Source organism: Gymnoscopelus microlampas (assembly GCF_963454915.1).
Source record: "Gymnoscopelus microlampas genome assembly, chromosome: 12".
Taxonomy (NCBI): domain Eukaryota; kingdom Metazoa; phylum Chordata; class Actinopteri; order Myctophiformes; family Myctophidae; genus Gymnoscopelus; species Gymnoscopelus microlampas.
In genome coordinates, this window is record NC_139949.1 from 21,229,143 (window position 1) to 21,253,206 (window position 24,064).

Sequence of the window (24,064 nt, forward strand, 5' to 3'; positions counted from 1 at the left end):
TTTATGAATACATTTGTGAATCGTTCTGTGTGCATTAATTAATTATGGGACTGATCTGACTCCTTAGTAAGCAGTGCTGCATTCAATTTAGAAAACAAAAAAAAGATTTGTTGTGCCGTGCTTGAGTGCTTGAGTTACTATGCAAATTGTTCCAGGATTAATTAAAAGGTGATAATTACTTTTTCATCAATAATAAAGTTAGTTGTGTTAAGGACATTCATTTTCATCTAGGCATTTCCTCCAATAATAATGCACTTTTGAATCTAAAACATTTTCTACCTCTTGGAAGGTAGAAAATGTTAGAAAACAAGCAGAAGACACGGCACTGAGCACAGCGTTATCAGCTTCCCACCCAGCATAGTCTCTCTCTCTCTCTCGCTCTCTCGCTCTCTCGCTCTCTTTCTCTCTCTCTCTCTCTCTCTCTCTCTCGCGCGCGCCTTCTCTCAGACCACACCAATGCAACTCCATGCAACTGCCATTGGGGATAATGGTTGCAAGTAGATTTGCAGGTAGTTACATGTTGCAAGGAGTTGCATTGGTGTGGACTGGCCTTAAGACTAAGTGCTGTGTTGTCAGGGTTATTGTACAGCCAGGCTCGGGCCGGCCCTGGACGTGTTTGTCACATATTTGCCGGGCTTCGGGCCAGGCTGGGCGGTACATTTATAGGCCACATTTTAATAGCAGCGCAGCCTACGAGCCAAGGGCACTAGGACCCAGGAGCAACTGAATTGCAGCTGCCGTCAGTTTGCAGCGAGCAGCAAAGCAGACAGACAGCCTGCCTCTGATGAAACAGTGTTGGAGCTATACAGTAGATGAAGTTAACAGACTTCGTTAACAGTCTAAATGGAAGGAGGCTAAAGCAAAATGTTTTCTACTGCCGTGTGGATTACCAGGTGACAGGTGTCTGTAATAACTATGATTTCGGATCAAAGCCTTCGTTCATAAACGAAAATAAATGAAACCTACTGTACTAGGAGTTACAAAGCGATTGATCGATCATTTGTTTTGATAAATTAGATTGGATTCCTTGGCAGCCAGCAACATTGTATATAGAAGTATATAACAGGAGTGAATGCAGTGCTGCAGGCAGCAGCTGTCAACATTCTGTCGCTAATGAATCAGCGCACCTCCTCACATCAGAGGCATAGCGCATTCCAAATGAATGTTAAATCCAATCGATAACTACCGAGTGGGACAGTCACTTTTAAAAACAGAATGAGTGCAACTTCTAGTTGTGAAAAGGTAGAATTGTTCTTCATGAATAGCCCAGCCAATAATATTTAATGAGGAGAAAAGGGCTGCTGCTCTACATAAAAATGTCGGACTTCGGGCTGGGTCGGACTCGGAACCAATTTGTCAATTATGTAACAGGATTTGGGTCGGGCTCGGGCTAATGTTCTGTCGGGCTGGGTTGGGCCGGGCTCAAATATTTAGGCCCGATTAAAGCTCTACTCCCTCTCACTCCATTTCTTACTCTAACTCACTCTCCTTCCCCCCTCCTCTCCATGTCTCTCCCTCCTGCTCGCTCTCCCTCTCTCTCTCTTGCTGATCGAGCTCTGGTCTGGCATCACATACAACGTTGCCTAATAATGTCGATTTGAGCTGCCAACAGGCATGTCCATATGTGCAATCTGGGCACACAGACAAACACTGCCACAGACATCTTGAACTAGAAGATTTCGAGCCATATCTCATTAAATATTAAAATAAAGAATAGACATCCAATTACGGATGCATTTACATGCAGAATTACATTCACCACCTATCCTATCACCCAGAGATGCTCATAGGCCTGCGTCCTGCGTCTCTGACGCACCATATTGAAAAAGGACGCATTCACGGCACCCTCGTTGCGTCCATGGGACGCACTACAATTTAGCGGAAATTACCGCGGATTTGAAGGCCATCCGTGGATTTCAAAGCCGTCCGCGGATTACAAGGCATAGTGCAGGAAACAAGAAAAATCTCGGTAAAACACCGCCGTATGGAGAAGTATTCTCTCTCTGTCTCAGGGCATTGCGAGCTGCTGCTAGAGGGAGAGAGTGAAAGTGCTGCGCAACTTACAGCCCAACTTCTAAGCAAGTTAACGATGGCTCGTTGACCCCAATTTGACCACTAGGCAATCAACACTGAACAGCACTAATTAATGGCAGCTGTGATTCTTGTGTCTTTCCGTGCAGCCAGATATCAAATAATTCCCTGTAGAGCAGGGGTCTTCAGTGTTTTCAGGCCAAGGACCCCCTAGTTGAGAGAGAGATGAAGCAGGGACCCCCTCTATATTGTATAAAATTGTGTTTCAGATAAACTTTTGCTGCTCTTTTTTCCCTTTACACACCTATAACTCCAAAAATAGCCGATCTACAAGCTCACAAGTGTGAGCTTGTAGATCTGCTATTTTTGGCTAAAGTTCTCCTCAGAAAAGGGATACTAGGATTCAAGTGGTTAATGTAAAAAAAAAATCAAGTACTACAAGTACTACAAGTACTAGTTGTCGGATTTGGAATTGTGTACTTTTCTTTCAGATACATGTTCTACATGAATATAACCATATAAGATGAAACACGAGTTAAACGCTGTGCATTTTTGTGGGACCCATAAAATGTCCCTGGGACCCATCTAAAAGACCACCCTTGCATCCCAGGACCCATTGCATTGAAAACCTAGCAACATCACTGATCACCTATTCAATCCTACACTTCCACACTACTATATATTTGGAGCCTAATGCATGGTACACTATAGCAAATTGTGGCTTCTCCCCTTTTTGTGATGCGGCACCAAAGGAGCCGGGCCATCTAGATTAGAAGAGGGGCTATCTGTCTGTCTTTCTGGAGTTAATCTTGTAAACCACTAGGCCGATAAGCACCAAATGTCTTGGGCTGAAATTTTGCCCAAATATGGAGATTACTGACATTATAGTACTACTAGTCTGGGAGGGTTAGCGTCGGAGCTTGGACAGCAGGGGCGCGGCCACTGCGTTGTGATTCAAATCAACAGCCAATGAAGAAAAGGGGGCGGGATCCACATGCAGTGGGTGATGCATCTAAATAGGATCGACGGGAAGCAATTTCCCCTTGAGAAATTTCGGCCGCCATTGTTGTGTACTGCTGTTTGCCTCTCGTCGGACTTTTTAGACGAGTTGCACAGCTCTCAGACCGGTAAGAGGCGTGTCCGCTCAGATTCAGAGCGTGACGTACATCCCGCCCACAAATACCAGGGCTGTGGCCCAGAAGTTCCTCGCCAGAGCTGGCGAAAACTTCTGGGAACTCAGATTATAGTACTACTGACAAGACGACTGCTCTCATAGTTTGGCCACATGACGCCTGATATCAACGTTGTGGTCTCATTGCTTGGGGACAAAACATACTGCTGTCCTTGGAGGTAATGCAGCAATAAAAGCTGTCCCTCCATTTCCACAATGGTTGTGCATGGCATGGTGCCCACTCTGTTGCTCCTCTCAGGGCGAACATTATGGATGAATATATTTTGTCCTTGAGACTCACTGGACACAATCCAAGACACAAAAAATGATTGTTCATAGCATGTTGACCAAATTACAAATTAGTATTATTATCATAAAGCATGCATGACCAGTTGGGAGCCTGACTTCTGTTGTGATGTCCTTTTGTGATGCCTCAGCCCAGAAGACAAAGTCAAGCAAACAAAGTCTCAAGCTCGTCCATGATAGTATGGCCGATAACCTTTGTACACCGTAAGCCTGCTACTGTAAGTGCATGGATGTATGAATGAAAAATCAGAGGTCTTTTTACACCCCCTAACAGCAGCTAATTAAGCAGTCACATACGGGATGCTTTCAGCTTTAGCCAGCAAGCTTGTGGGTGCCCTCTGGTTATGGAGAGTCCGGGGCCCTTGTCAGTGAGGGACCTCATGCTGGCTAACCATTTGGCACAGAATACCAATTGTCCAGTGTCCAGAATGCTCATTATAGTAAGTAGGCTGAAATGCTTCTCAGCCTTCCAGCTGGGGGAAGTTTACCAAATCCATGCATTCTCAGCTATCCAGCAGGGGGAAGTTGACCACGTCCACATATTCACTGCCATAGCAATGAGTACAGCCGTTATGCACACTGAGTTAATGGCTGTCTTACACTATTTGTCAGCTGCACGTGAGGTAGAGTTTGGGGGTTTGCATATATTCTAAGTATAACAATAAAACCTTCCACTTGATATGAAAGGCCTATTAAAAGCCAGCCTGCCAGCTCTAACGCATTTGCACAACAATGTGCACATCGGCCGACAGTTTGTGCTGAACTAAATGCCAACTTTTGCCAACAGACTACCAGTCTGTTGTACTCTGAAGTAGTCTGTTTGGTGGAGAGTCACCTTTACATTCACTCATGCGCTCTCTATTGTTCGATCTGTCCAGGCCCCATGCAAATCCCGCGTCCCTTAGTCTGCTATTTCAATAGGCCAAGTTCAGATACCCTCAGATTTGCCAAAAATGTAAATCATTCTCTGTTTTTGTTACCTCCGGAGACTCCTGTCCAGGACAAGCTTCAGACACGCCTCCTGCAGGAGACTTGGCTCAGATCTGAACCCATTTGATTTGGCGTTAGGAACCCGTTGTGACCGCATGCCCTTGCTGACGTCGACCCCAGGCAGGGTTCGAACCCACGACTTTGATTGATTGATTGATTGAATACAAAAATAGGATTGAAAAAGCCCAGAAAAGCCGCATTGGCTTGTTTCAAATGCGCTTTTTCAATCCTATTTAGTTGACCTTGTATTGTGAACTGTACTTCCATGTGCTTTTTCTCTGCAAACTTCTAAATAAAGTATTCAATCAATCAATCAATGTCGTGGGTTCGAACCCTGCCTGGGGTCGACGTCTTCCGCATGAAAGGCATATGCTCTAACCGCAAAATGCTAATAAACAGCTTAAATCTGCTTCATCAGCCCCTGCCTATGCCAATGTGCAATTTCAGATTGATTTAGGTTCTTGGTGCTTATAGAGCAGGCAATAAAAAACTTGGTGCTTATAGAGAAGGCAAGAAAAAAATAATCTGCTGCAAGGTCTTTGATCCGCTCTCCCTCATAGCCTTCAGGCTCACAGGGGTGAGAATACGTAAATGGGGCCCTCGTGGTATTGTAGGTGTTTACACACAGCGTGTGGTTACCTGCTGCCTCCCTTGTTTTCGATACACACACACACACAGCACAGCGGCAGCTTTGCCAGTGCATCAGAGGCAAGGGGAAGAGAGAGCACCTGCCACACACAGCTAGATAATAGATGAACATGAAAACCCCAAATCATCCAGTTTGACACTGCATAATAATGTGTTGGCAGAGTCAGACCGTAGACTCCATGGTCTGCCAACGCATTATTATGGATGGTTGGTCTGTCATTAAATCTCTCCTTTCACCTTCATTTACATTTTTGGGAACAGAAAAAAGATCACGTGGGAATCTTACGCAAGATCAGGTGAATAGGAGTGGTATCATAGGAATGTTTTGATACATATATTCCTGTGAAGAAGGAGCGTTGTCATGGTGAACAAACCAAAGACCATTTCCCCCCTGCTGGTGGGCCGCCTCCTTATTAGAGAGGTGTACTGTTTTTCTTTTCTGGTTTCTGTGTTTCTTGGACATTGTTTTTTGTTTTATATTTCATGCCACTTTGTGGTTTCTATCTATTTTCATTTTAATATTGCTTGTATATTTGTTTGTGCCCACATTTTAAAACGTTTTCGCCCCCCAGGCACCGCTGGACTGATTGGCGTGAAACTTTGCATGCACACTCAGAGTAGGCCAAGGCAGAACCTTCACCGCAAAATATTCAAGTTTAGTGTCATGGTGGCACTATAACAGGCTGCTTCACATTTTGGCCTATAAATCTTGAACCATAGGTCGCACAATCAAATTTATATACAGCCCCCCCACATCTTGGGGCCTCTGTAGAGTGCACATCCAAAACCGCTTTCACTTCTGCCCATCGGTGCCGCCACAAACGCACGCAATTCTGTCGTACAAACTCTATTTCCCCTGCATCTTCCTTGAGTCCTGATGGCTGCACCCCATGGGTAGGCATACTAGGCAACCCGGGCCTCGGTGGATATCTGCGTTCCGAGTAGCACACTTTTCTACTTTGATATGAAATAATGTTGGATAGTTTATAACTGGTTCCTCTACTGAAATATAGAGAGACAGAAATAGCAGTACAGTACATACAGGTCAATGCTAGTGTGCAATTTACACAAGTGTCAGTTAAAATCAATCTAATTCCCTCTCCCAGCATTGACTTCTTCAGTGTATAGTAGTCTAGACCAGTGGTTCTCAACATGTGGGTCGGGACCCCCAGGGGGGTCCCCACATGATTTTGGGGGGGTCCTCAGATGACAGTGAAGTGACAATTTAAAGACTTAAGACCTTTTTAATACCAAAAAAAAAGAAGATTATAATATAGTGTATTCTTTTTTTTAATTTTATTTAGTAGTTATATTATAACTACTTTAAAAACTGGTCAAAATGCAACTGCTCCATACCATGTGAACATGGTCGTGAGTTTAATAAATGATGATGATGAAACAAAGTTGAATGCCTCAACTCCTACATCCCAAGTGCTTGTCAGGGTGGGGGGTCCCCAGTTCAAATATGATTATTTTGAGGGGTCGCGGCCTGAAAAGGTGAAACCACTGTTTCCCAACCCCAGGTTGGGAAACAGTGGTCTCGACTCCATAGTGAACAGAGCATCCCACTGCCATCATTTAGTGCAGTCAGTCATGCAGTGTGTTTATTTTACACTGCACATTATGTGCACTCCAGACATTGTTTGCCTGTTGCTAATGCATCCTTCATCAGTTTCAACAAGCTTTCCATCTTACTGTGTCATGCATAGAACTCAGGGTGAGTGACGAGATGTTTTGATGCGGCGTAGACTTGAGTCCCGTGAATATGAAGTAATTATTTTGACCTTATACTTTCTTGTACGATGAAAATATTCAATATACAAGCTCACAACACGCCACGATGCAATGTATTATGAGCTTGTAAATAAAAAAAAAGTCTGAACCTTACTGTATAATAACATGGCCAAAACAGGGACACCAGGGTTAATGTGTTTAATACTGTACCTGTATTTCCATATCACTTTTTCTAATAAATCTAATCAGTGAAAAAAATTTAAACAGCCCCACTAATAATCCCACTAATAACACCATCAGCTATGATAATGAGAGGACATGCATTGCTGGTCCCTCCAGCCTCCCAACAGGTTGTATGGACACAAAAAAAAACTAATATCCATTGACTGCAGAGAGCCCACCATATGTTACTAGAATACATTGCCAACAAACTAATGACACATCTAATTACATTTTCTCATTTCACCACCAGAGATAAGGCCTTGGTGAAAAGAGAAGCACATTCTAGGCCTATTGTCATAACTGAGCCACTGGGCGACAGCACCAGAAAGACAATGAAGCATTTATTTCAGAACGGTGGTGCTTGTTTTCCATGTAGCTGTCTGACTCTCAGATGTTGTCAGGGAAACAGATGTATCTCACCAGCGAGCTAGGACACCCATTCAAACAAAACGTACTAATTTAGTTTGAGATTAGATGAGCACAGGGCTTCCCATCTGCTATCTGATCAATGGGGCATCACAGAGTCATATTTGGCTTGGCCCATCACTACTTATTTTGTGAATTACACTTGGTGAATGGAAACCGTCGAGCACTGGTTTTCGAATAAAACTTTTTGTCATACACTTTATTTTCAGTTCATTTTACCAGAATATGGACCTACTGGATGAATGGGGGATTTTAGGCTTCCTTCCGTTCCGTATATTCACTGTATTGCTTAAAAATAGTGATAAAGGCTGTAACCAAATATATTGGTGCTAAGTAGGGTTAAAATGTATAATGGTTGTCACTGTACCTGAGTGTTTTGCGGACCATATCCTCATCGGTGATCCCATAGTAGGTCAGGGTCTCACTCCAGACGGGGTTGAGAGTGTTACGCAGGGTCTTGGTTCTGAGCTTATTGGCCTTGGAGAGACAGAACATAAAGAGAAATGTTAAAAACAGTAGCCTGTTACATCGACCATGATTCTCTGCATGTCTGTATGGCATTTCTTGAGAACCTTTCAGCCACGACTTCACACAATTGGCAGGTGCATTGCTCAGAAGGAAGTATGTCACAATGTGAAGTCAATTGGATGAGCGGTTCTCCAGAACAAATAAATGAAAGGACATTTGCACTACAATAACATGATGACAGAGCTAAAAAAAAACAAAAGTATTCAAGTGTATGTGTTTCATTGAAATTATGCAGCCACTGCATCAAAAACCCTTGAACACAACTTTGACACAAGTTAATAGTAGGGCTGTCACGATTACAAATGACGATTAATTGTCACTCATATAATTGCGATTAACAATTTAATTGTGTGTTTGGCGTTGAACATTGGAACATATGAATAAATCTTTGCCTTTTAGGCTTTGTAATAAAAAAAAATGCACAGGGCAGATATGACAAATAACTTAAATATTCAAAGAAATTACTGACATATTTAGTAATTGTATGCATGTAAAAAAAAAAGCATAAATAGCAGATCTACAAGCTTACAACATGTGACGCGTTATAAGATCTGCTATTCATGCTTTTTTTAATATTTGAAAATGTGTGAACATTCTTCAACATGGAAACGATTATGACGATTATGCAAAAATATCTCAAATAATTGCGATTAGACGATGATGTAATAATTGTGACAGGCCTAGGTACAAGCACAATTTTGGACACAAGCATTGCCATTACAGTCCTGAAGCTGCACTCAATGCAGCACCACGCTTATTCACTACATTATTGTCTTGGCCCAGCTCTGTCAATGTGTGTTATACTGTATGTTATAGGTAGATCACCATGATCGTGAATTACCATATCAGCAAGACAAAAATAAACTAGTCAGTGATTAGCTTGGTTAGATGATTAGCAGGAAATGCCTCCATAAATATTCAAGCCTAATGCCAGAGCTACTGGTGTATAATATTGTATTTGCATGTCTGATCACTGGTGATGACGATGATGAAAAATAGTGTGATAGTGTAGCTTTTTGGGGAGAGTATTGTCAAGGTATATCCTCGGGGCACACTTATTAAATGGTGCCAGACGATAATTACGTTGTGCTGAAAGTCATGTTGTATGTGATGAAAATCTGATTCTGTTGAATTTAATCAATTAGCTGGTGTGATTATTTGCTAGACTGACGGACGTGTTCCAGATAATGAGGCTCTCTCGGATTGTTTATCTCCCAATCAAGTGATTTGCTCCCATAGGAACGGCACTACAGTGTATGTGTGGCATGCAAATTCAGACAGACATGGGGCACGCGCAATAAGCATATATACCGTTCAAGGAGTCGGAAGGACACAGACCTGATTAAAAAGCAGACGACAAATGCAGACCGTTTAATGGTCCGCTTTTATCTAAAGTGCGTTACATTCACTCATTCAAACACACACACACATAGTGTTGTACATTTACTGATGTAAGTACATTTACTCAAGTAGTGTACTTAACAATTTTGGGGTATTTTTTACTTTACTGGAGTATTTCCAATTTTCAGTACTTCTACTCCAGTACACCTCAGAGGCAAATACTGTACTTTTACTCCACTACAATTATTTGAAAAGCTTAGTTACTAGTTACTTTGTAGATTTTCATTATTATTACAAAACATACATTAACCACTTCAACCTATATACATTTCGGCCATTTGAAAATAGCCGATCTACAAGCTCACAATGCGTCGCGATGTGAGCTTGTAGATCTGCTATTTTGAAATGATTTTTCACATTTTGAACTTGTGAAGTGTGACATTCTGCACAATGAGTACTTTTACTTTTGGTACTTCAAGTACATTTTGATGCCAATACTTTTGTACTTTTACTCAAGTACATTTTGATTTCTGGACTGACGCTCTACTTGCTGAGCCAGTGCTCGGCATGTTACACACACATTACTGTAACATCACTGTTAGAGATCATGAAAGGCAAGTATCGCTTTGTCTTATCCTCTGCAAGGACATGGCATATCATTAAATATTATGGGGTATAATTAATAATATCCTGCAACATTTATTGAGTAATTTTTACGTAAATGAAGTCCATACTGTACAGTACAATGATGTTCATGCCGACCCTAGAACACACATGTGGCCACAGATTTCAAGGAGATGCAAACTATTGGCGGACACCTTGCTTATTTCATTGGCATTTCTTGGCAGATGCTAAGTGGATTGCTGGCAGCAGGGAAAGAAGCAGACCAAGGGAGCAGATCAATTATATTGTCAATTGACAGCACTTTGAGGCCAGGAGATGGCAAGTAAACACTGTCCGACAAACTGTCTTGATCAGTTAACAACCTTGAAATTGCATAATGTGAAAGTTAAACGCCACTTTTTATGTTGTGTAGTGAAATATGTATCCTGGCACACGACGGACAGAATGGTTAAACTTTTCAAGAGCATCATTATTGCACAAATAATGTAGTACATCAAGGGCATGACCAACATACAGTATGTTGTACTGTATGAATTAAGAGGTTGGGGTGATCTGACAAATTGTATACTACTGGGCCACATTCTACTTGGTATTGATCACTAGATCAATGCACTTCAACAGGATGCCAGTCACACTCGCAGTATCCAATTTTCACCGTGACAAGGATGACATGAGAGCCATGACTTGGTTTTTGAAAATCAATGACATAAGAAACAATCTTTCAACTGTATCTCCATATATATCGGTCCTCACTGATGCTCACAACGGTACCGCTTCTGTCTACTTGCTCTATGTCAGTGGTTCTCAAACTTTTTCGTGCCAAGGACCCCCAAATTGATATTTATGTGGCCGCGGACCCCCACCTGAAAATGTGTTGTGCCAGGGACCCCCAGAAGCAAAGATTTGTGTTAACTCATTCACTGCCAGAATTATTTCTGGCCTGTTTGAACACCGCCAAGATTTTTCATTGAAAAAAAAAAGTACTCAGGAGCCGAGATACAGAATTTTTAAGTTTTAAGTTAACAAGGAAGTGGATGGGAGTCTATATCTTCGAAAAATCATATCTCCTTGGTCTTTGGGTCAAAAAATTAAAAAAAAATCTAAAAAAAAAAAAAAAAAAAAAAAAAAATATTTTTAATTTTTTTAATTTTTTTAAAAAGTCGTTTTAGTCGTTCTTGGCAGGCATGGCTTATGGACAGAAGTCGTTTTAGTCGTTCTAGGCAGTATATGAGTTAAAAGTGCTCGCCTTTTAAAAAAGGATTTGCACACATTTTCAAGATTTTTCAAAAATAGCAGATCTAAAGCTCAGAGTGCCGCGCTCTGAGCTTGTATATCTGATGATACCCTGATGAAGAGCCAAGGTTAAAGTGGTTAAAATGATTGTGATGCTATATTAACACATTTTTATGGGGACCCCCTGGAACCCCCCCAAGGACCCCTAGGTGTCCCCGGACCACACTTTCAGAACCAATGCTCTATATGTCTCCGAGGCAGGCCGTGGAAACACATTTTTGTTTTTATTGATGCTAAGTAGGGTATTAGTGGGTATTAGTGAGGACCGATAGCACTGTGCCTGCACACCAATGTGATGCTGCCCAAATATTTGTTTTTTCTGAGAAAGTAATGACATAATTCACACACCTCTGACCTGCATTTACAAAGGGATCTTGCAACATGCTTATAAATGAATGTAGTACACAGTAAAATTCAACACATTCGATGCACCATTTTGTACACTGAGAAACACTTCTCAATGGTCCAGTGCCAGATATATTAAATGCATTTGTTATTTTCTCTCGAGAAAACTTTAGCTCTTCATTTGCTCTTGGCAGTCTGTTTGAGTGGCCTTAGATTCATTGTTGACAACTCTCCACCTCCCACACAAGGACATCAGTTGTCTCTCGAGAGAAAATGTGTTTCCGAGTCTTTTCTTCCATGACACTGGAAGTTACCAGTACGCTTTTCTACTCAGCTGCAGCACACTGCTCTTAAAGGTAATATAAAGTGGTCATTTGACTGGCCATGGCTGAATCCACCTACAACATACTGATAATAAATTCAGTCTAATCCAATCCAACCCATCTCGCCACTGTGCCACTTCTCCAGTTCCAAAAATTCCAAAAGTATATTCAGGTTCAGCTGTTTCCCCAAAATAGGGCCAAATATCCCCATTTATGTATGGTATGAAAAGCACATAAATACATACTGTACATATATACATACATGCACACATACAGTACATATATACATACATAAATGCACATAAATCACCAGCTAAGTACACTTCTCCATCTTCTCTGTATCATTGCAGGAACGTATTTAACCTGATTACATGCAGGTTAGTGGTTTGACAGTTAGAGGCGATTGGAAAGCGACAGCCTGTCCAGCCATACCGTGTATGTGCCAGAATACACTGCCAAAGCAATAAAACGAGGGGAGGAGGTTCAGGCGACTGTCCTAGCTGAATGAGGGACCTCTGCTGAGGAAACATCTGAGCTATTCTAGGTCGGACAATGTCATGAAATTGTTGTGTTGTAGTGCTCATTGTTTGGGCCAGCGAAAGGTCTGCTGTGATGCAGAGAAGGTGGGCATGTGCAGTAGCATAATGAATGGATTATTCCTTTGAGATTTGTACAGTGGTGGAAAGTAACTAAGTACATTTACTTAAGTACTGTACTTAAGTACATTTTTTAGGTATTTGTACTTTACTTGAGTATTTCCAATTTCCAATAATTTTACTTCTACTCCACTACATCTCTGATCCAAATATTGTACTTTTACTCCACTACATTTATTTGAAAACTTTCGTTACTAGCTACTTTGTAGATTTTGATAATTATTTAAAAAAAATACATTAGCCACTTCAGCCCTATATACATTTCGGCCATTTGAAAATAGCCGATCTACAAGCTCACAATGCGTTGTGAGCTTGTAGATCGGCTATTTTCTAAAATGCTATATGCTGCTAATTTTAAAATGGGACATTCATGCATAATGAGTACTTTAACTTTTGGTACTTCAAGTACATTTTGATGCCAATACTTTTTGTACTTTTACTCAAGTACATTTTAAATTCCTGAATTTTACTTGTAACAGAGTATTTCTATATTACAGTATTGATACTTTTTCTTAAGTAATACATTTGAGTACTTTTTCCACCACTGGCTTTGTATCACTGTATCACTAATAGATGTACTGTACTGTACATACCTTGCTGGCCCCGGGCAGAAGGTGCAACTTGACGTATGGATCTGAGAGCCCATTATGATCCATGGGTTTGAGCCCCTGTAGAAGACAAGCAGAAAAGCAGAGTAATTAAGTAACGTCACTGGCTTTCCCTTTAGCTTAGTCAGTGTCCCTGCAACAACCTGTGATGACTTTCTCTGCTGCTGGTCAGATTGGGCTGAAAACCTTGACCAAGTTTGTAGTTCAGTCACTGGTTCTCAAACGTTTTCATGTGAAGGACCCCCACAATGTTATGTATTTTGCTGCGGACCCCCCATCTCAACATCTTGTTTTTTTTCAAAACATGAAGAATTGTATGATTTGGAAAATTGTTGTCAGTAAAGTATATGTACAGTTTATAGGCTAAACATGCAATACCACCAGTAACAAAAATGTTACTTGAGTAAAAGTACGAAAGTATTGGCATCAAAACATACTTCAAGTACCAAAAGTAAAAGTATTAAAAATGTTTGAAAATACCAGATCTACAAGCTCGCAACACAAGTTGTGAGATTGTAGATCGGCTATTTTCAAATAGCCTAGGTATAAAATGGGGCTAAAGTGGTTAATGTATGTCTCATAATGTAATAAATATCTGCAAAATAACTAAAGTTTTCAAATAATTGCAGTGGAGTAAAAGTACAAAATATGTGGAGTAGAAGTAAAAGTATAGGCAATTGGAAATACCCCAGTAACGTAAAAGTCCCTCAAAATTGTACAGTACTTGAGTAAATGTACTTAGTTACTTTACACCACTGGTAAAGACCCCTAGGTGTCAACAAAGTACATAATGATTTAAGTGAGTAACGGCAGAATGTTTGGGGGCCAGTACTGAAGAGCAGGGAAAATACCGGGGTGGCTAAATTTACATGTGTATAGCGTGCATGTAGACTACTTGTTTGATGCCTAGCCTTCACTGAATGTTGCATTGTGGTGTGAGCAGCAACGGGCTGCTTGCAGAGAAAATAAGACACATAACCCATTCAGTCCTGGGAACGCATCGCTGTCATTTTAGATTTTCTTTGGGCTATTTTAGAAAAATCATGAAAATTTGGGCAAATCTTTGAATGTATATTTTTTTAAAGCAAACATTTGTAACTCAAATCTTTGCTTCTGGGGGGGTCCCTGGAACAAAATATTTGACAAATGTTTGCTTTAAAAAATATACTGTAGTTCAGTCACTGGTTCTCAAACTTTTTCATGTGAAGGACCCCCACAATATGTATTTGGCTGCGGACCCCCCATCTCAACATTTTGTTTTTTTCAAAACATGAAGAATTGTATGATTTGGAAAATTGTTGTCAGTAACGTAAAGTATACGTACAGTTTATAGGCTAAACATGCAATACCACCAGTATGGGCCCAGAAAATGGTCCCTTGATCTTTCCCTGTCATACCATCTCTAACATTCACGCAAACATGGCGTATTGGTTCTATTGAAAAAATCTAACAATGACACCATCAAACCATCTGTGAGAAATGGTATAGCTAAGACGTTACAGAAAATGAAAAAAGGCCTTGTGACGGAGAAGTCCCCTTAAATTCCAGGATTGGCTGAGGACACCACAGTGGGGAATGTCAGTGAGAATTGCCGTCCACTTTCTCAGCTGCTACCATCATGCTGCCCTTGAGTTGGACATTAACCACATGAACCCTAGCATCTCTTTTCTGGTCATAATAATGTCATAATAGACGAAGATTTGGTGAAAATAGACGATCTACGTAAATATCAAATACCCACATGAACCAAACTTTATTTTTAACATTAACTTTATTTAACTACTTAAGCCCTATTCATAAAGTTTCAAAAATTGCAAATCTGTTGTAGGTCTGCTAGTATTTGAATTCTTGCCCAAAATAGTGACGCCGGGTTGAAAGTTGTAGAAAATCGGCTGCATAATAGTAGATACCGATGTCATCGAAAAAGTCAAATAATGGCTGCTATCCTGTATCAGTCTGGCAGAATCAGAATCATCTTTATTTGGCACTAGATGAAATGGATCTTACTTTGTAGAAGACAAATGAAGCTCCCTAATGAGAGGGATGAAAGTTACCTTTCCAATAACAGTCAAGAAGGCTAAATGGTTTTTCAAAACACTAAGTGAAGAGCTTCAAACAACACATCGAAAAACAAACATTGTTTTTGGCTTAATGTGTTTTAATGTGATAGTAACCAGACAAAATCCCAGACTACGGGATCTTTGTACATCAATGATCATCTTTCATAAGCTTCTCCGTGACAGCATCTGTCATTAGATAAGCCTGATATCTGATTCACTATTTAATTACTGACAAGAGGAATAAACTACAGGCTGACTTTAACGGGCAGTTGGAGGCAGAGTTACCTGATGAATGGATAAACCACAACAGTTTGATCTCAGTTAAAAAGGGGAAGAGTCACAAAGTCAATTCTTCAATAGTATAAAGTAGGTTACTACTTCGTGTCTGAGCTTTGAAAGAATTGCGGTCTGTAAAATCAAAACCTTGAATCCCTGAAAGAAATGTCTCAAGAAAAGAGTTGGATTTGCCTCCATGTTCCAGCAATTGTCTGTGTGGAATGGGATGAGACAGACCGTATTAATCCTGAGAGAAATTCATAGGTCTAGCAGCACTACAGTGAGGATGAGACAAAGATACAGGCAGTGGTGGAAGAAGTACTCAGATATTTTACTTAAGTAAAAGTAGCAATACCACAATATAAAAAACACTCTGTTACAAGAGGCCTGTGTTCAAAATTTTACTTGAGTAAAAGTACAAAAGTATTGGCATCAAAACATACTTAAAAGTACCAAAAGTAAAAGTACTAAAATGTTTGAAAATAGCAGATCTACAAGCTCACAACTCGCCACGATGCGACGCGTTGTGAGCTTGTAGATCGGCTATTTTCAAATAGCTTAGGTATAAAATAGGGCTAAAGTGGTTAATGTATGTTTCATAATGTAATCATTTATATCTGCAAAGTCACTAGTAACTAAAGATTTCAAATAATTGCAGTGGAGTAAAAGTACAATATTTGCCACTGAGATGTAGTGAAGTGGAAGTAAAAGTATAGACAATTGGAAATACCCCAGTAAAGTAAAAGTCCCTCAAAATTGTACTTAAGTACAGTACTTGAGTAAATGTACTTAGTTACTTTACACCACTGGTACAGACCCTAGGTGTGAACAAAGTACATAATGATTTAAGTGAGTAACGGCAGAATGTTTGGGGGCCATTACTGAAGAGCAGGGAAAATACCGGGGTGGCAAAATTTACATGTGTATAGCGTGCATGTAGACTACTTGTTTGATGCCTAGCCTTCACTGAATGTTGCATTGTGGTTCGAGCAGCACCGGCTGCTCGCAGAGAAAATAAGACACTTAAATTGTTGTGTTGCTTGTCTGCATGTTTGATGTGTTGCCTAAGCCAATTTGATGACTTTTAGGCCTATAGTTTATTGGCTTTGGAGAGGAGGAGAATCCCACTACTGTACCAGCTCACAAGGCTGTTCAGAACCATGGACAGCGACACTGTCAGAAAACACACCCGAGTTTTAAACCATAATGAATTAGAAGGCTATACGTTTAATAAGATATGCAGACATTGACTTTTTAATTACAGTAGATGGGTAATAACAATAAATCCTGTGGGTTAATCACCCAGCACCCCCCCCCCCCTCTCTCTCTCAATGAATTAACCCATTAAGGCCTGAGGTTCCGATTCTACAAAATATCTTCTAAATCCTAACAGTTTTCTGAAAAACTATTGTTTCTATATCAGTGGTGCTCCAACTTTTTCATGCAAGCACCCCCAAATTTGGCCGCCGATCATAGCGCGGCACTCGGTGCCGCGCTATGAGCTTGTAGATCTGCTATTTTTGAATAGCCAAATTATAAAGTTATGGTTTAAGTGGTTACACAGATGCGTTCCCTGTTTGAATGAGTTAACAGACTTTGCAGATTACAGATGCATTTGAATGACAGGAATCCGTTGCGTTCAGATCTACTAACTGCCCCTGGCCCCTGTCTAGTATTTTATCGTCTTCATTATTTAGTTACAATGTGCTGAGCAATGTGTTTGTTGGGGGTTTATGTGTCGTGTCGTTTATTTTATTGTTATATCGTTATTCTTATTTAAAAATGATGTAATGTGTTTAATGAGAACCCATCCGTGATGGGGTAGTTGTGCCACCGGCAGTGGTGTAAAGTAACTAAATACATTTACTCCAGTTCTGTACTTGAGTACAATTTTGAGGTATTTTTTAATTTACTGGAGTATTTTCAGTACTTTTACTTCTACTCCACTACACCTCAGAGGCAAATATTGTACATTTTACTCTACTACAATTCTTTAAAAACTTAAGTTACTAGTTACTTTTTAGATTTTGCAAGATTACAAAACACACCAACAACATTTATTTTTCGGCCATTTGAAAATAGCCGATCTACAAGCTCACAACTAACAACTAATACTGTCAACTTTCCCATGAAAAGAACTATCATGTTATGCAAATGTATAAACTGTTGTCGTGCAAATCAAACAATGCGTTGTGATGCGACGCAATGTGTGAGCTTGTATGTCTGCTATTTTCACTATTTTTACTTTTACTCAAGTACATTTTTAATTCCTGACTTTTACTTGTACAGAGTAAAAACATTTGAGTACTTTTTCTACCACTGAGTTGTTTGGAGACACATTTTGTGTTGGTGTTGTAGAGATGAGAGAATAAAGATTATCGGAAGAAGTTGCTGCTCCTGATTCTACTCCACATTATCTTCATCATTCAGATGAAGATGCTTAGTTGATTTTCTGCATAACATGCAACATAAATGATACAGTTTGTTTACAACTACAGTAGATCTATCTTTTAGATCTCTCTTTCTCCTGGAAACCAGGTCCAAAATGTGACCCTGCCTCCTTCCTACCACCTAACAAAGGCTTTAAAGACATTTAGACATTTTTGGACCACACAACCGGCTTACTGAGATGGCGTCAAATAGATAGCTGATTGATGTCCATTGATTATCCGCATCTCCCTTTATCTGTTGCTGATTATTGCGGCCGACACTTGAGCTGTAAGCAGCGTTACTTTATTAGAGGGTTGGAATAGGAGGCACAGACAGCTGTGTCACGCCACTGATTGCACAAGCATCGTGTGAATACCCGGTTGATCATAATTACCGGGAGGAGAAGGAGATAATGATCATTCTGAGAGACAGATGGGTATCATGCATCAGTGTACCCATATCTAACTTATTCCTACACAAGCAAAGTCCACAGTGTTAATGTCACTCTGAGAATGTCCACATGGAGCCAAATGGACCCGTTTGTTCGCTCCCAGAACCACATTAGCGCTCCATATTTCACGGTGTAATAACTTCCTGTCAGCAATCCATTGAAATGCTTTGAAGGAGGTCAAGCTCTCTTTATCTCAGAAACTATGATTTTCCACAGCCTGATTTGAAGGAAATTAGTGGGTAGGTGAAACCTGAGTGCACCCGACCAAAAACGCGTCGGGTGCGGCAGCCATCTTTTCTGTGTGCTATTTTTTCCGCTGTTTTAAAACTTCAAAAAGCTCTCAAACTTCTATCTTGAGGCACGGAATTTACTTATAAGATATCTTTCGGATAGAATTTAGTTGTTTAACTTCATATATGTGGTCAATTAATCATGGCAGAGCCTATTTAAAAATACAAATTCAGAGAACCAGCAGGGGCGGGCAGTGACACGAATTGTATCCGAATAAAGTAACCTATTCTCGGCATGGCCCTTTCAGAAGTCCTCCTGCGTCACTTGTCTGGTGGTCAGGGAAACAAACTGCTGATGATGAGGGGGGGGGGGGGGGGGGGGGGAGTGGGGGGAAGGTGTTTGACAACAGTTTTTTTCTTTTTTTGATCTCTGAAGTTGCCTAGAATCCCTTTAACAAAAAAATATATACTGGGCACGCACACACACACACACACACACACACACACACACACACACACACACACACACACACACACACACACACACACACACCAGTGTTAATTTTGACAGCAAATTCTGATTTAGTCTTTTGAATAAAACTATTTTAGTCATCTGAAATTGTTTAGTCTAGTCTTAGTCTTTTCGTCTTAGTCTTAGTCAACAAAATGAACACTGGCACGTGCCACGTACACACGCAATGTTTTAATAGTGTGTTTCATATGTTTACTCAAAGCTCTATCCACCTATATACGCTTATTGTCCCGGGTGGTTTTTGGGCTTTGCTTGCACATCATGGGTTGAAGGCATGGATCACTATTAGCATACATGGGGCCCGGCCTGAATACACGCCGGGGCAGGAGACATCAATCACCAGCAGCGGTAGCTAATGGAAGGGATAAGATGGCCCACTGGTCTCATCCCGACAGAGCTGACCTGTTGTCATGGTTTAGAAGGTGTTAACTCTGCGAGAGGCCAACCGAGATCAATATAGACGCTTTCATCCAAACGGCCTCATGTTGCTAGGCGACGGGCCAAATCCCTACACATGCTGTCGGTTGGTTAATATTTTCTTGCGTTAGCATGGGGCTAACCGCTGTATGTCGGCTCCCATCGACCAGTTTAGTGTTAACGTTAAGCCCTGATTTATGCTTAGCTGAGCACGGGTGTCGCACACCCGAAAACAGCTGATGTACAAGCTCAGATCTACAATAAATATAAATATCAGTGTATCAAGTACATTTACTCAAGTACTGTACTTTTACTTTATTGGAGTATTTCCAATTGTCTATACTTTTACTTCTACTACATCTCAGAGGAAAATATTCTTTTCTATTCTTTTACTCCTCTACAATTATTTGAAAACTGAAGTTACTAGTTACTTTGCAGGTATGAATTATTACTTTATAAAACATACATAAACCACTTTAGCCCTATTTTTTACCGAGGCTATTTGAAAATAGCCGATCTACAAGATCACAATGCGTCGCATCGCGACACGTTGTGAGCTTGTAGATCTTCTATTTTCAAACATTATATTTAGTACTTTTACTTTTGGTACATTTTGTTGACACCAATACTTTTGTAATTTTACGCAAGTAAATTTAAAATTCCAGACTTTTACTTGAAACAGAGTACTTCTACATTGCAGTATTGATACTTTTACTTAGGTAAAACATTTGAGTACTTTTTCCACCACTGAAAAATATATATAATAATGATAAATAACAAATCATAATAACACCTTTAACGGTTTTGTTCATCAGTTTGAAACAGTCTATACACAGGTGCTCAGGTCAAGGCTGCTTGCCATTAGTATGAGGGGATGAAGTGATGGAGGAAGGCATGACAGAGAAGCAAACACGCGGGCGTCGTTTATCAACGTTGAATTGTGCTGTTGACAAGTTGCTTGGAACCTTGAGGCGGTGGCTGCTTGTTTAGCCCATTAAGACCGGGAACACATCTGTTTCATTTTAGATTTCTTTGGCAATTTTTTGGGGAAAAAGCATGAAAATGTGTGCAAATCTTTGAATATATATACACTTTTAACTCAAATCTTTGCTTCTGGGGGGGAGCAAATATTTTGAGATGGCGTCCGCGGCCAAATACATATCATTTTGGGTGGTCCTTGACATGAAAAAGTGTGAGAACCACTGATTATAGCAAAATACGTATTCTTATTTTTTTTGAACTGTTAGGATTTAGAAAACATTGTAGAATCGCCAGAAGCAAGGATTTGAGTTAAAAATATTCGCTTTAAAAATATATATATATTCAAAGATTTGCACACATTTTCATGCTTAAACAAAAAAAAATAGCAGATCTACAAGCTCATTGCACGCGCTATGAGCTTGTAGATCTGCTATTTTTGAGTATAAAATAATGGTTAAAATGGTTACACAGATGCGTTCCCGGTTTCAATGGGTTAGAATTCATGTATAAATCTCAGGAGTGTCAATGTGACACATTCATGCATATCAGTCTCAATGCCAGTCATGCCATTAGTGGTGACTGGTGAATTATTGATTTGTTGCAGAAACGTTTTTTTCCTTGGCCCAAAATGCAACCTCACTGAGAACTTAACAAAATACCATATATCTACAGGGAATAAACATAGTATACGAGTTAATTAAATGAACACAATAAACCGTGCTCTCTATACAATTGCATTCAATTGAAAACCTGGAGGGAGAAATGGAGTAATGTCATACAATATTTCAAATGAATACACTTTCTCTGAGTCTGGGACACTAGATTTATAACCAGACACGATGACTGCAATTTCTACAGGCTTTCAGATCACTTGAAGAAGAGCAAGTCCACCAAAAGTATGGTACAGGAAGGAATGGTGTTTTCATAAGATCTGGTGAATCCATCCATAAGACCAGTGGTTCTCAAAGTGGGGTCCGGGGACCCCAGGGGTCCGTGGAGGAGTACCAGGGGGTCACACAATCATTTATCCCCCCCCTTTATCCATATTTCATACTTTGGCTATTTAAAAACAGATATACAAGCTCATGTTGATCTGCTATTCTTGAAAAATCTTGAAAATGTGTGCAAATCTTTAAATCTTTATTTTAAAAGGCAAACATTTTTAACTCAAATCTTTGCTTCTGGGGGTCCCTGGAACAAAATATTTTGAGATGGGGGTCCGTGGCCAAATACATATCATCATTTTGGGGGTCCTTGACATGATAAAGTTTGAGAACCACTGCATAAGACCATACACTTAATTATGTATGTTTTCTGTGACTCCATCCATATCTGTCCTTCATGTTTGCTTAGTAAACAATCTAATTCTAAGCAGACTCCCAAACATAAGGGCAGTGGGGTGGATAGGGTTAACCACTTAAGTACTTCAAATTTAGACCAATTGCTAAAATAGTCCATCTACAAGCTGAAGCTCACAACGTAACACATTGCGAGTTTGTAGATGAGCTATTTTTTAAATATTTTTTTTAATCATTTATTATTTGAGAAAGTTTGGATTTTGTTTAGAGAATTCGCCCCAAATGTGGACACAGGCTTAATGTGATTAACCCTTTAAGGCGGGGAAAGCATCATCTGTGTCATTTTAATATTTCTTTGGCTATTTTTGAAAAATCTTGAAAATGTGTCCAAATCTTGGAGTATATATATTTTTAAGCAAACATTTGTAAAATATTTAGTTCCAGGGACCCCCAGGAGCAAAGATTTGAGTTACAAATGTCCGCTTAAAAAAGAAAAATCTAATATTTGCACAACATTTTCATCATTTTTCAAAAATAGCAGATCTCCAAGCTCATAGCGCAGCACTCGGTGCCGCGCTATGAGCTTGTAGATCTGCTATTTTTGAATGGCCAAAGAAATCTAAAATGACAGAGATGCGTTCCCGGATTGAATGGGTCAATGTGATTGAATAGGGAACACTACATTTCAGGGTTTCTATGTTGTGGGTAATGGAAGAGGACAGAAGACAGATTTGCATTAGGATATTGGGCTTGGTGGTTGATTTGTTGGGGTTGCTAAAGTTAAGTGTTGATTAGGTGGGATTGGCTGGGATCCAAAAGGTTATCCAAGTGCCTTACCTTCTTGTATCTGGGGATAGGGAGCTGTTGTCCCATAAAGATAAAGCAGCAACACACAGACAGGATGAAAGCATGCAAGAAAATAGGGTGGAGGAAGAAAAAGAGAAAAAGAAACATCATTTGAAAAGAAAGTCAAAGGTAAACAAATATGCAAGTAAAGATACAATGGAAGAAAACATAAAGCATAAGAGGATGGAATAACATGTCTTTACAAAGTAAACAAACAAACAAAAAACTCACAACATCTGGAAGATACTGTCAGTATCATTTGGGTAAATGCCCAACAGGCTGCTATGTAATCACAAATGTATTGTTTGTTTCGGCACCGCCACGTTCCAGCCCTTATCTACTGTTCTGTGTGTATCTCCACCAACGCTACACAGACTCACTAACAGCTGTAATCCATCATTGTCAAATCCAGCAATGTACAGAAGATACAAATTCATTCTATATTAGAACAGGAAAGTGAGAATTGTTTGTTGCAGTACAGTGATACTTTGGCTGGCTGGAGGTACAACTGAGGTGGAGACTAACTAGTCAAGGCCTGTCGTCTGAAAGTTGACGATTCAAAGGGTCAGTCGAAGACCCCCTCAGTCCACGCAAATTATTTGATTCGTCTGTGTTTTGTAAACATTTTTGTCTATTTTCAGTGAGAATTTTCAGGCTCTTATTTTGAAATCTGCCGTTTAAAAAAAAAAAACGTTATTGTTTTTTTTTACCAAAGCATTCAAAATCAAAGGCACATAAACAGATACATAAAAGCTTCCTTCAGTGTAACCCGGAAATACTTCTTCTGTTGCAGCCAAGCTACTATGACGCTATTCAGATGTAAAAAAGAAATCACAACGAATACAAAGATTTTGGCTAAAGTTCATATTTATGATATAAAAACCATGTGACTTAAACAATGTACACCGTTTGGAAGTGTGTTAAACACGTTGAACCTCCGCAGAATTAGGTGAGTGAACAACACAGAAATGTGTGTGGTGAGGAAACGACTAAAATTGGGGAGAATTTAAAAAAGGATAATAATAAGGCTCAGAATACAACTACCATAATAAACCAAGCCCATCCTTCAATTTATTCTGTGTTTTGTTTTTTTTCCCTTGTTTTTTTTTTGGGAGCACTTTCTCCCCACTATTTGTCAATTCACCATTAATGAGCACATCTGAGATCTGACAGTCCTGAACTCATTAAAGTGGATGGTAATGTGTGCTTTCATGATGACCCCAGAGATACTTCATTCATATCTTAATTCCTTTAGATGGTGCGTGGTTTGCAAATCCTAATAACAGTGATGATAACA

General features: G+C 39.9%; 1 protein-coding gene across 1 annotated transcript in view; it reads right to left on the reverse strand.

The window, feature by feature from the left end:
- doc2b (double C2-like domains, beta) overlaps window positions 1-24,064 on the reverse strand; it is a gene marked incomplete at both ends in the record, with an annotated part of 128,255 nt that overhangs the window by 25,478 nt on the left and 78,713 nt on the right. The window contains 3 exons of the mRNA XM_084073789.1: window positions 7,896-8,005; window positions 13,232-13,306; window positions 22,759-22,782. Coding sequence (XP_083929915.1) covers window positions 7,896-8,005; window positions 13,232-13,306; window positions 22,759-22,782 — 209 coding nt within the window. The remainder of the gene's footprint in view (window positions 1-7,895; window positions 8,006-13,231; window positions 13,307-22,758; window positions 22,783-24,064) is intronic.